Source organism: Panthera tigris, chromosome E1 (assembly GCF_018350195.1).
Source record: "Panthera tigris isolate Pti1 chromosome E1, P.tigris_Pti1_mat1.1, whole genome shotgun sequence".
NCBI lineage: Eukaryota > Metazoa > Chordata > Mammalia > Carnivora > Felidae > Panthera > Panthera tigris.
Genome location: NC_056673.1, coordinates 16,443,192 through 16,457,388, shown reverse-complemented (window position 1 = coordinate 16,457,388; position 14,197 = coordinate 16,443,192). Strand labels below are relative to the sequence as shown.

Sequence of the window (14,197 nt, the reverse complement as noted above, 5' to 3'; positions counted from 1 at the left end):
AGACAGTACAATCAAGGGGGAAAACCGGCTTTGGGATTTAAAGGAATACAGAAGAAACTGAAGGGGCTCAACAGTTCCAAATAAATATGGGCTGTAGCATTTCAGAGAATACACATGCAGAATTTAGTCTCTCGATGGGATTCCATTCTCTATGTGTCACAAGAGTACTGAGAAAAATATGAAGTAAACATATTACTTCAATATGTTGATATTAAAATATGAAGTAATTAAACATATTACTTCAATATGTTGATATAAACATTCCCCATATCAAAAAGCTGACAAGATGAGTTTGTAATGGTCATTTTGGCAAGAAAAACTGTAAAAAAGCCTTTTTTTTTTTAAGTGTTTGTTTATATTTGAGAGAGTGCGAGCAGGGGAGGGGCAGAGAGAGAGGGAGTCAGAGGATCCGAAGTGGACTCAGCGCTGACAGCAGAGAGCCAGATGCGGGACTCAAACCCACAAACCAGGAGATCATGAACCTGAGCATAAGTCAGATGCTCAACCAATTGAGCCACCCAGGAGCCCCGCCCCACCAAGAAGAAACAAAAAAACAAACTTTTGAAGTAACTTAAAAAAATAAAAAAGATCTCTTCTGAGCTGAATTCATTCAGTTTCTGAATTCATTTAGATCACTGTTGATGGTGAAATTTAAATAAACAATGTCAAAAATATTCAAGAATATTGTCAAAGTTAAAAAAAAAACATGAATTCTCTCTTTTAGCAGATTTCTTTCCTCTGTTGTTAACTGTCAGCTAATTTCTCAACTTTTTATAAGTAACAATAAGAAAGCATAAAGGGGTGTATTTTATAATAGTCAAGGAATTTTGTATGATTTAGTTAGCAAATGAATCTTCACTGTCATAAACAACCAGGAAAATGCTTTAAAGCATACATGGAAATTAGTCCTACTTGTCATAAAGACAAAATACATAAGGCATCAAAGAGAAGTAGTTAAGGATGAAATAGCGAATAAGAAATCTAAAAAAAAACTTTCATTACATCTTAAATGCACTGAGCAGACTTAAAGAGCAAGTATTTTTAAAAATGCTTTTCTCATATAGGATGGCTTTTCAGGAACATGCAATAATTTCAACTTAGTATGAAGTATGATCTTGACTTCCCAGGTTAGAGCATGTATGTACGTGGAGGTTCTGCTATGAGTCCTCAAACTCTACAAGATGGAAAGAGAGAGATCCACCCTTGACCCTTAATCTTTGGGTGAACCTCAGCTGAGTCATTTCATACCAAGAGTACACTCCAATAGTAACAACCCACAAAGGATTTTTTATTTTAAATTTCTTGTACTCACACATTCATGTCACTGAGGCCCAGCTTGCCACTGAAGTGTTTTCCAACATCGCAGCCAAACCACACAGCCTAGAAATGGAGGAAAGAGGAAAAAAAGAAAGTCAACATAAATCCTATTTTCCTAATACACCAAACAAGTGGAGGTTTTAACCCCAATGTGGAAGCACAGAAACAACACCAACCTCTCCATCTTTGATGGAGGCTGCAACCATCTTCTTCAAGAAGTCAATGGGCTGGTTGTTATATAGAGTTTTTCTCCCGCCAACCATATTGCTTAAGTAGTCCACTGTGTAAACTCTGTTGTACTTGTGCTGGGGCCGAGGGTCATTCACTAAACAAATCTATTGAGATCAATACCACGTTGATTAGAAAACCAGGAATGTGAAACAAGACACACACACCTCTCCTCTAAGTTCATATGTGGGCATCAAACTCATCACCTCTGCCTACAAGAAAAAAACATTACAAATACCTTGTGTTAAATAACAAAGAAACAAAAAGTGAGTCATGTGAGAGATTCTTGCAGAATCCAGTTGGGGACACCCTTTGGGAGCTACATCTACTTGTTTTTCCTACTGGCAAGAATTTCCCCAAAACTAATTCTGAAGAACTGTATGCAAGGGGTATCAAGGCAAGATAGAGATGACATCTCTAGAAGATCCTTGCTCTCAAGTTACAAGACGAGCTCAACTCCTGGCAATACAGCAACCAAGCTGGGATTCCACTGATAATGTCATTTGCTTATAAGAGGGTCAAGATACCAACAAAGTAAGAGGCTCTGGTCATCTTGCTAAATTGGTGGAGAAGACATGAAGAGAGCAGAAAAAACTAGGAGAGGACAGTGCTCCCTTGCACGAGAGGGTTCCTAATGAGCCCACAGTACAGAGGTGCTCTGAACCCACAGTGAGAAACACCTAATCTCCTTTTATGGTCTTGCACTTGAGATTGATTCTGGGCCCAAATCATGGAAGCATGTGCGAGTTAAACTGACTGCTGGCCTAAAGTTAGAAAAGTCTCTGAAGAGGAGCACTGAGGAAAGGTGACAGATCCTGAGATGATCAACTTTATAAGTAAGTACATAAAATATGTCAGAGGAAGGGGGAAAAAAGTGTGTTTAGTGTCTTGTTTGATGATTGCATGTTAACCCAAGAATCTTATGCCCTTCCCTGTAGTCAACAGGTATCTGAAAGTAAATAGCCAGTGGCTGCCAGTGCCTGTCTCCAACCTTATTTTCCATATTGAAGAGTGGTTTGACATGTTCCCTGTAAAACTCCAACGGTGTTATGGGGCCAATCTTCTGATAATTTTTATCTTTGTCTCGATACTCCCAGGTAAATGTCTCTGGTGGATTACCCAAACAAATGCACACCACTCGGAATATCTGGAAGAAAGGAGGACAAATGAGCAATGGCTAGGGAAAAGTGTTACCTCGTCATTTTCTTCAAGCTTGGGAAACACAAGAAATCAGCAGCTTATTTAAGCCAGAAGTTTCACAGGAAATCTAATACTTCCAAAAATTTGAAGGCTGATGTCTAGGACTTGAGATCATTCAACTTGTGAGTTCATAAACACTCTAAACAATACAATTCTGAAATGTTAATAGTTAGTGCTTAGGATTTTCCCTGCAAATTATACTTCTTTAGCCAAGAAACCGCTCACCACTGATACCCAATAAGATCTGGGTTGCTACTCTGGTGATTATATTTTAAGTGACAAATAATGATGTATTTTACAAATGGATTTCCTTCCCTTTAGGCATCTAGGTTTTCCATTGATTATGACAGGGATCTCCACTAACAGAAAAGGCATTAACTTTTCAGTTGGAGCTTGGATAATGCCTATTAAAAGTATTATTAGAGCAAAAATAACTTCTAGTGGAAGGTACCATTTTTGGGGTCACGAGACCCTAACATATTTTCTAATGATGTCACACCTTTCAAGTTATCATTATAATCCAAGGATATATTTTGCATTATTTTCATCTTATAAAAAGACAAAAATAGAAGCATAAAGAAATATGTTGTATAAGGCCTGCTCTATCAAATTTGCTATATCTTTTTAAAAATATAACATAATCTCTACCCCACAGTTACCACCCTGATCCAATTTCATCACTTATTATCTGCATTATTTGTACTACACATTTGTATACTCCATTACATTCCAGAGAAATGAATATTTATTGAGTGTGGCTATTTTATGTTAGATACTAGGTATCTGCTAGGCTTTGTTAATTCTCATAACACTCTCTCAAGGTATAATTTCCCCTCTCTTTTTTTTCCCCCAAGAGATTGAGACTCGAAGAAATTAAGATCTACTTAAGGTCACATAGCCAATAAATGCCAGAACCATGGTCTGAATTAAGGTCATACGTTGTTTTTTTTGTTTTGTTTTGTTTTGTTTTTAAAGCTCTATGGGTACAGGGTTTAAGAAAAGGGAACATTTACTGAATGTCGTGCTGTACTATAGTCTTTGAATATCACATCTCTAAATCTTCTAAACAAAAGTAGTATGTTATTTCCATTTTACAACTAGAGAAACCAATACTCAAGGGAAAACTAATAAGGGAAAACTTCAAGGGAAAACTAACAGAAATCTAATAAATGGCAGAATTAGGATTTGAATTCAGATCTGATTTCAGTGCTGTTTCCAAACCACCACGAATCAAGCATTTGACACTGTAACTTTCTCGGTTTCATAGAATTTGTCTCCTCAAAAGACCATAAACTTCTTAAGGATAAGGACCAGGTCATGGATATTTGGTCTCTCCTACAGCATAGCATGTAGCACTATATCTGATCTAGATATAATAGCTGATCTGAACACTGTTCTATTCTCCACATCATTAGAGGATGAGTAATTTTAGAAACATTAGTTTCTTCAAGTCATTTCCCTGTTGAAGATTTCATAATGCTTCCCTATTACCTCCCACAACAAATCTAAATTCCATGACCTTATTTACTATTCTCACTTTTTTTACTGAGACATAACATATATTCAGTAAGTATATAAAGTACACTAATCTGAAATATACAGCTCTATTCAACTTTTTACATACACACATACCAATGTAACTACCATTTATATCAATATACAGAACATTTCCGGGGCTCCAGAAGTCCCCCGGTCCCTTGGCAATCAATAACCCATACCTCCCCCACAGTAAGTACCATTTTGACTTATATAACCATTGATTAATTTTGCCTGTTCTTTAACTTCATATAAATGGAATCAGGGGCGCCTGGGTGGCTTGGTTGGTTGAGCGTCCGACTTCGGCTCAGGTCATGATCTCACGGTCCGTGAGTTCGAGCCCCGCGTCGGGCTCTGTGCTGACAGCTCAGAGCCTGGAGCCTGTTTCAGATTCTGTGTCTCCCTCTCTCTCTGCCCCTCCCCTGTTCATGCTCTGTCTCTCTCTGTCTCAAAAATAAAATTAAAAAAAAATTTAAAAAAAATTAAAAATAAATAAATAAATAAATGGAATCATACAGCATATTTTCTTTTGCGTCTGATTCTTTTGTTGACATAATGCCTGTGAGATTCACTGGCTGTGCTGTGGGTATTACTAATTTGTTCTTTATTGCTGTATAGTAGTCCACTGTGTAAACATATTATAGTTTATCTACTCTCTTACAATTTGAGACATGTTGCTTTGTTTTATATTATTTGTTTACCGTGATTATAAATTATCCAAGCCAGTTTGTAACACTTCCAAGTCAGTTTGTAATACTTTGGAAAGAACAGTTGGCTCCAAGCAAACTAACAATAGTTACATAAGCTCTAACTTAAAAAAAATATTTCCAAAGTATAATCTCCAGAGTCTGTGACACTGTATCTTCTTGATAAGAGGCTCTGCTGTTCTGAAATAACATTCCCTGTTCTCAAAGGTACCACTGACAGAGAGCTTTAGATAGCCAAGTCTGCTCTCTGGTGGTCAACCTGGGAATGTCACCTGCTTCTCACAAGACGCACTTGGCATTCAGGACGAAAGAAAAATACTAGTCATCGAACACAAGTCATTATACACAATTGAATAAAGTAAGACTATAACCATATACCTCAGATTATAAGTACATATGAAAAACCGTAATTATCCATTTAGGAAAATATATTTGTGACTTCAATTGAAATTATCCACTCCCCATCCCAGCACTTGCCATCTTTCCTTTATTTTCCTCCATAGCACTAACCTTCTAACATATTACACTTTTTACATATTTTATTCATCTCTATTAGAAAGTAAACTAGGGGCGCCTGGGAGGCTCAGTTGGTTAAGCGTCCGACTTCGGCTCAGGTCACGATCTCACAATTCGGGAGTTCTAGCCCCATTTCGAGCTCTGTGCTGACAGCTTGGAGCCTAGAGCCTGCTTCAGATTCTGTGTCTCCCTCCCTGTCTCTCTGCCTCTCCCCCACTCACATTCTGTCTCTCTCTCAAGAATAAATAAACATGAAAAAAAAATTTTTTTAAAAGAAAGTAAACTATATGAAGGCAAGGATTCCTGTCTGTGTTGTTCACTGTTACATCCCAATGCCTAGACAGTACCAGGGATATGTGTTAAAGAAATACCTACTGAATAAATAATTTGTAAATGTGATTTTAGACTAAACTTAGTATAAGAACCAACCCGATAAAAAGGTGTTAAAGAGAGCCAAGGGAGTGGATTCAGGGAATATGGGCTCTCTAAAACACTAAAATACTGAAGGCAGAGAAATATGGGTCTCAATGACACATGGGAACTGAAAGTGCTTTTTCTCTAACTTCCCAAACTAATAACAAGGTGACCCTGTTGACTCTGAATATAGTTTAAAAACTAAACAACAACAAACCCCAGAGGAATCCAATGTTTGTAATTATTCCTTAGAGATCACCAGAGAATGTTGTCTTAAAATTGTGACATGAGCCAAATATAAGACGGCAATGGTATGCCAAAAATTTATCTCAGTGAAGGATTCACCGAGATCCTTCCCTTGCATACTTTGGGGAGCAAAGGGAAGCTATGCTGAGACATGCTGCATCTATACCTGCCTCTTGTGGCCAGCTGGCTTCTATGATTTTATATCCTTGGCTAATTAAAATTATTGGGAGTTTATGGAGTGCCTGGCTGGCTCAGTCGGCAGAGCATGCAACACTTGACCTCGCGAGTTCAAGCCCCACAGTGAGCACAGAGGCCAATAAATAAATAAATAGGGAGTTTAAACTAACCTCAAGGGGTGCCTGGGTAGCTCAGTCGGTTGAGCGACCAACTTCAGCTCAGGTCATGATCTCACGGTTTGTGAGTTCGAGCCCGGCGTCGGGCTCTGTGCTGACAGCTCAGAGCCTGGAGCCTGCTTCAGATTCTGTGTCTCCCTCTCTCTCTGCCCCTCCCCCACTCATACTCTCTCTCTGTCTCAGAAATAAACATAAAAAAAAATTTAAACCTCAAAATGCGGATATGTGTACCAACCTATAATCCATCAGAAAAGCTTCGACTGGTGTCAGAATGGCCCACGTCCTATTTCCAGTTTATATCCATTTTGTACTATTGCCTATGTTTCTTATTATATTGTCTACAAGTAGGAAGAATGTAAATTATAAAGGGTTTTGCCTCTTAAGTCTAATTTTATAAAAAAAAGATCCATTATAATGGGTCTCTAGAAAAATTTCTCCAGAGAGATCTGTTCATTTTCAATGATCTGCTGAAGTCTACATGGCGAATGATAAAATCAATAAAGGGAATGGAAAAAAGAAAAAAGGACAAAGAAAGCATGAGGCATGCAACATGGAACAGGGAATATGTGGATCTCACTTTAAAGACAAAATGATGTGGGACTGAATCAATTCCCATAGCCCTGGCTCAGTGGGAGACAGACATCAAGTGAGAGGAGGAAGGGAGGATGTAATAGTTGACAATCAGCTATGAACACTTACCAGGGCAAGAGTTTAAAGCCGGCTACAGGCAGACACAGGATGGAGGAAACCATGGTAATTCGAAGGGTTAGAATGCAAGGTAGTTCAAAGATATCAACCTAACTACACTAAATGGAGAAAACTGGTAAAGCTAAAAGATTTTGGTGTCTAGAACCACTATAGAAGTGACAGAATCTTCATTTGTTTTTACAACACTGGGTTGCTGGGAGAGTGGACAATAAAGTCTAATGAACTATAGAAATATTAGTTGCTTACTGCTATAAAAAATGCAAAGCTACAGTGCCCTTAAGAGATGACCTACTCCAACTTACTGATTGAGGAATTAGGCTCAAAGGTAAAATGACCTATTGATCACAGAGTAGAATGGCCACAAGGACACAAAAGGGGTCACTGAAAATAGCTGAACTTTGAAGAAAGTTCAGTGTAGAGGGTAAATAAGCTATTTACAAGAGAGAAGGAGCAGGGCCTTGGGGACTGCTGATAATGCCAAGAAGACAGCTCTCTACTGCTTTCTAGTGGGGAATGAAAGAAGGGCAACAATCTGTTAAAAAGAAAATCAAAAACACTCACCTGTGCCTGCAAGAGCAGACAGAGGAGATACTTTCTGGAGGCACTGAATATGTTTTCAGGCAGAGAAAGACATTAAAAAGTACCCTGAGGGGCGCCTGGGTGGCTCAGTTGGTTAAGCGTCCAACTTCGGTTCAGGTCATGATCTCACGGTTCGTGAGTTTGAGCCCCAAGTTGGGCTCTGTGCTGACAGCTCAGAGCCTGGAGCCTGGTTCAGATTTTGTGTCTCCCTCTCGCTCTCTACCCCTCCCCATGCTTGCTCTCTGTCAGTCTCTCTCAAAAATAATAAACATTAAAAAAAAAAAAAGTACCCTTAAAAGGTATGTGCCTTTTCTGTCATGTTAAAGGAAATGAGCTCATACAGAGAGCTGATAACTAACAGTCAAATGATGATTTTGAGGTTACTTCTAGACCAGTGTTTGAATCAAAGAAATAGTTAGAAATGCAGACTTTCCAGCTGCATCCAGACCTGAATCAATCTGCATTTTAATAAGATCTCCAGTGGATTCATAAGTACATTGAAGTTTGAAAGCACATTTACTCTTTCCCTCCTTCAAACCCTTATTCAATTTTTATTTATTATTTTTCTCATTTGCATTTGCTATCCTTTTTGACATGCTGGTTCCCTCACACTGCCCTAACTGCCAAAAGACCGTTGCTCAAATCTGCAAGCCCTCTCCTTCAAGGTACCGTGACATCACCTGATTCTTCCTTTTTCATTGTCCTCCACATGAGCAAGTCCTGACAGCTTCATTTCTGAAATATATTCCAAAATGTATTTATTTCTCTTCAGCTTCAGTGTCACCAACCTGATCCAAATCACTATAACCTCTCATTTACATGACCACAATAGCCTCCTAATGGTTTTACAATCCATTCTCAAAGCACTCAGAGGGATTTTTTTTTTTTTTTGAATGTTTATTTATTTTTGAGAGAGTGAGAGACAGAGCATGAGCAGGGGAGGGGCAGAGAGAGAGGGAGACACAGAATCTGAAGCAGGCTCCAGCCTCCAAGCTGTCAGCACAGAGCCCGACACAGGGCTTGAACTCATGAGCTGTGAGATCATGACCTGAGCCGAAGTCGGACGCTCAAGCGACTGAGTCACCCAGGCGCTCCAACAGAGGGATTTTTTTTTTTTAATTGAAATGTTACCTCACAATAAAATGCAAAATTACCACCATGGCCATATATAAGCCAGTTCTCAATTCATCTCTACAAGACCCATTCCACAACCATTCCCACCTTTGCCCAGCTCAAGCCACATTGCTTTCCTTTGTTCCTCAAAAGTACCAAGCTTTCTCCCATCTTAGGGCTTTTGCACGTACTGTCTTCTCTGCCTGGTATGCTCTGTGTCCACTTCTCTGCATGGTTGGTCTTCCTGTTACTCCTGGCTCAGCTCAAATTTGACCTCAGAAAGGCTTTCCCTGACCACCTCATTAATCACCGTATTATATGTTCTTCCAAGTACATATCACATTAGATAGTTTCTTGTTCATTTATTTGTGTATTGTCGGTCTTCCTCCACTAGTATGTAAAGAACATGAGAGCAGGGACCCTATCTGTCTTGGTCGTCACTGTACTCCTAGTGCCTAGAAATGCTTAATATTTGTAGGTATTCCATAAATACTTGTGGAATTAATGAGTATCAATTTTTCTCCTTCTCTTCATTGCCCAGATTCTTGAAACTACCTTCCTTTTCTTGCCATGGTCTGACTCCTCTCCATCTAGCTCCTTCCCTTCTCCTTTCTACTAACACTATTCTATACACTTGTTCAGGAAATCAGCAGCCTTTTCTCAGTCCTCATATTCTCTGACCTGTCTACAACATCTGACCCTAACGATTGGTGCCTACATCACAACATAGTTCTGGCATTCACTTTTATAGAAATAGGTATCTTCCAGAATTCTCTATTCAGATCTATTCTATCCCCATGTAGATAGCTAGATTGAGTCACTCATGTCAAGCAGGGACTTATGTCAAGCAGTGTCATAAGGAGTCAAGGGGGTTGCAGCTAAGACCAGATATTGCCAAAACCAGCACTGGTTTCTGATGACACCCAGAACTGATAGGCAGCAGAATCAGAGGAAGCCTGCAAAGGCCCACGGCTGATTAAACTCTAAAAAGGAAGATTTCTGCAGCAAACTGTCAGACCCTCCAGATGCTGACCTTTTCACATCTCCCCACATCAAAAAGGCAGTGCCACTGAAGGCTCTGCCTGACTGATCTCTGAACATAACAGATTCTCCACTGCTTGAACATAACAAGCAGCACATGCTCAGAGCTTCATCTCAACTATGCGCCCATGGACTGGCTTTGCATTTGTTAACTTCTTACCTTGTTGTATCTTGTTTAATGTATGACTTTGTATTCTGCTTTGTTTTCTGTGTCACGTATGAAGCCAAGTTAAACGTGCGGAGAAATGTCACTGAATTTGGAATCCTGAACCTGCTTTACAGTTATTTTAACGTTGATTTATGATTGCATAAAGCTTGATATTGTAGACACAACTTGTGCGTGTCTTTGTAGCGCGCTCACACCTTCTATTCTCCTTCAAGGATTTCAATCATCCCCAAGGCTTCAGCCATTTGTACTATCATCACTATCACTTTTCTAGATTATTCTCCTTCTTGAGTTCCAGAATTGCTCCCATGTGCTTGAAACCCATTTCCAACTGGACAGTGTCTTGAGACTAGGCACTTTAAAGCCAATGTTTCTCCTCCTCACAGTGGTCTCTGAAAATAATTTCTCTCACTTATATGAACCACAGCAGCATTCGCCCAGCTACCAGGCTTAAAACCTTATTACTTCTTTATTTTTATTATTTTTTTTAATGTTTATTTATTCTTGAGAGACAGAGACAGAGTGCAAGCGGGGGAGGGGCAAAGAGAGACGGAGACAGAATCTGAAGTAGGGTCCAGGCTTGGAGTTGTCAGCACAGAGCCTGATGCGGGGCTGGAACTCATGAACCACAAGGTCATGACCTGAGCCAAAGTCAGATGCTTAACCAACTGAGCCACCCAGGCACCCCTAATCTTATCATTTTTTTAAAAATTTTATTTGAATATAATTGTAACCATAACACAGTGTTACATTAGTTTCATGTGTACAACACAGTGATCTAATACCTCTGTATGTTATGCTATGCTCACTGCAAGTGTAGCTACCCTCTGTCACCACACAACGCTATTACAGTATCACTGACTACACTCCCTACACTGTACTTTTTATTCCCGTGACTTATACATTCCATAACTGGACGCCTGTACCTCCCACTCCCCTTCACCCAATTTGCCTGTCCCACCAACCCCCTCCCTCTGGCAATCATCAGTTTGTTGTCTGTATTTATAGACCTGATTCTGCTTCTTATCTTTATTCATTTCCTTAACATAATTTTTACAATGGATAGTTGGCAGATAAGCTGCCAAGTCATACAGATTTTTCCTCTAAGATCTCTCTCAATTTCTCTCCTCTTTTCCATTTCTATTGTCACTATTCTTGTTCAGACCAAGTTACTACACCCTGAACTGCTACAGCTTCATAATTGATCTTCCTAACTCTCCTCCCTCCAGCTTCACCTAACTAAATTAATCTCCTAAAGTGCAGTTGTATTTTAATTACATCTCAAAAATCTTCCTAACTTCTCATTTCCTGCTAAATTAAAATGAACTCTCATCCTAATATTCAAAACTCTTACAATGTTAGGTCTAATTCTAACTTTCCACTTATTCTAGCTTCAAACTTCAATATACCTCATATCATTAATTTAATGCAGATTATAGGGGCCAGCCCTAGAGATTCAGATTCAGTATATTTGCAGTGGGACCCAGAAATTTGTATTTTTTGACAAGCTTTTGATGAGTCTTTCTTGTCTTTTTTAAAAAAATTTTTATACATTGCAAGTTTATTTATTTATATTTGAGAGTGAGTGTATGCACACACACAAGCAGGGGAGAGGCAGAGAGAAAGGGAGAGAATCCGAAGCAGGCTCCGTGTTGTCAGTGGGGAGCCCAACAGGAGGCTGGACATCACAAACCATGAGCTGAAATCAAGGGTCAGAAGCTCAACCGAGTCACCCAGAGGCCCCCAAGCTGCTGATGCTTCTAACGCAGATAGACTTCAGACTAGTTTTTGAGACATACCATTCTAGCTCCTCCCTAAGACTCTAGGTACTACCCCACCCATCACCCAACAAATCTGCCTTGAGCATGTCTAGAATGCTTTTCACTCCAAACTCACTTCATTCAAACCACATCTCAAATGCAACTTTCTCCAGGAAACCTTTCTTGATCTCCCAAATAAGACACAGCAATTCTATCTTTGGAGTTAGATATGTTTGCACATCTCTTAAGACATTTAGTTTGCTTTGCTTTGTAATTTATTTTATTCCCCTACTAAACGTAAGCCACTTAACATGTATTATCTGTAACTCCTTCCACATACCAGGCACTGAGAAATATTTGACTGAATCCTGTGTAGCTCCAGAATGCTTCACACAATATGCCTCCTGGGTGCTACTATCACAAAGAGAATCTTGGGGCGTCTGGGTGGCTCAGTTGGTTAAGCATCCGACTCTTGGTTTCAGCTCACATCATGATCTCATGGTTCCCTGAGTATGAGACCCATGTCAGGCTCTGTGCTGAGAGTGTGGAGCCTGCTTGGGATTCTCCCTGTCTCTCTCTCTCTGCCCCTCTCCCATTCATGCTGCCTTTGTCTCTCTCTAAATTAATTAATTAATTAATTAATAAGGAAGGAAGGAAGGAAGGAAGGAAGGAAGAAAGAAAGAAAGAAAGAAAAATAGAACCTTGAACCAGATGGATCGAAGTCTGACTTAGCAAGCAATTTTGAACATTCTTTCAAGTGAAGAGGAGGACTAAAAGTTGTTGATCCACTTTAAAAAGAAGAAAGCATGTTCCCGGGCTTTTGTCCTTCTTTTCATAATATCCACTAACTAAGATAGAAGAAATGTAGGTTTATTTTCAAAATAATTCTGATCCTCATTGGGCTAAAAAGAGAAATGTGACTTGAGATCCAATAAAGATATTTAAATGATGACAGTTCACAAAGCTAAGGAATAAGTCATTATATTTGATTTTCATGATAGATAACGTTGTAAAAATGTATTTAGGGTTGTAAGCAAACATGATACACAGTTTATCTCCATTTTAACTAAGGATTTTATATTGTTTGGAGATGTGAAATTATCACCTCTAAAGAAATATAGTCAACTGACTTTCAGCTCAGAATACTTAAAAGAGACTGCCTGAATTTACATATTTAGTTACTATTACTTGAGAATTTTAACTATTAAAGAGAGTCTTTATTTTTATTTTTTTTAATGTTTATTTATTTTTGAGAGAGAGAGGGAGAGAGAGACTGTGAGCGGAGAAGGGGCAGAGACAGAGGGAAACAGAATCCAAAGTAGGCATAATGCTGTCAGTGCACATCCTGACATGGGGCTTGAACTCACAAACTGTAAGATCATGACCTGAGCCCAAGTTGGACGCTTAACTGACTGAGCCACCCAGGTGCCCCAGAGTCTTTGGTTTAAGTACTTATTGGTTTTCCTGATTATGTCTATTTAGTAAAAAGGGACACATAGTATGTGAACATTATCTGTTTCCTTTAAGAACTAATGTGAGGTTAGTCCCTTACTCAGTGTCAGAGATGTCCTCCAAGGCCATCAAAATAATAATTCCCTTTTCTCTTCCAGAACCCAGAAGAGAAGGCCATACTAGAAAATGTTATTTCTTTGCAGCAGTGGATCTTAACCAGAAGCTTTTAAAAGTACAGATGCCTAGGGGCACCTGGGTGGCTCAGTTAGTTGAGTGTCTGACTTCAGCTCAGGTCATGGTCTCGCAGTCTGTGAGTTCGAGCCCCACATCAGGCTGTGTGCTGACAGCTCAGAGCCTGGAGCCTGCTTCCGATTCTGTCTCTCCCTCTCTCTATGCCCCTCCCCCCGCTCATGCTCTCTCTCTTTGTCAAATATAAACATTAAAAAAAAAATTTAAAGTACAGATGCCTTAATTAGATGCCAAATCAAAATCAGCCAGAGAACAATAAGAATGAGGTGGAACTAGCTTCACAAATATTACAACACCATTAAGAAGCTTCAGTAACTAAAACACAGAGTTATTAGCAAATGAATAAACAGACTAATAGAACAGGACTTAAAGTCCAGAGGCTTTAGAACGATAAAGCATCTCAAATTAAGGGGTATAAAGAGATGGAGTATTTCAGGAAAAACGTGGGGAAAAAAAGTTAGATCCATACCTCATACCCCACACCAGGATAAGTTCTAAATGGATTAGAGATTCAAATACAAAAATCAAAACCCCGTAAGTATTAGAAGAAAAATGGAAGAATTCTTTTATAATTAGAGTGAGAAAAGCCTTTTTTTTAAATGTTGTATTTAT

The 14,197-nt window shown here is 39.2% G+C and overlaps 1 protein-coding gene across 2 annotated transcripts in view; it reads right to left on the bottom strand.

Annotated features, from left to right (window-relative positions):
• BLMH (bleomycin hydrolase) overlaps positions 1-14,197 on the bottom strand; it is a 46,376-nt gene that overhangs the window by 18,888 nt on the left and 13,291 nt on the right. For both annotated transcript variants that reach the window (XR_006211052.1, XM_042966016.1), the window contains exons 7-9: positions 2,537-2,692; positions 1,494-1,652; positions 1,313-1,380 (exon numbers count right to left, since the gene is read on the bottom strand). Coding sequence is in view for 1 of the 2 variants with exons in the window: in XM_042966016.1 (XP_042821950.1) it covers positions 1,313-1,380; positions 1,494-1,652; positions 2,537-2,692 (383 nt within the window). In the remaining variant the exon portion in view is untranslated. The remainder of the gene's footprint in view (positions 1-1,312; positions 1,381-1,493; positions 1,653-2,536; positions 2,693-14,197) is intronic.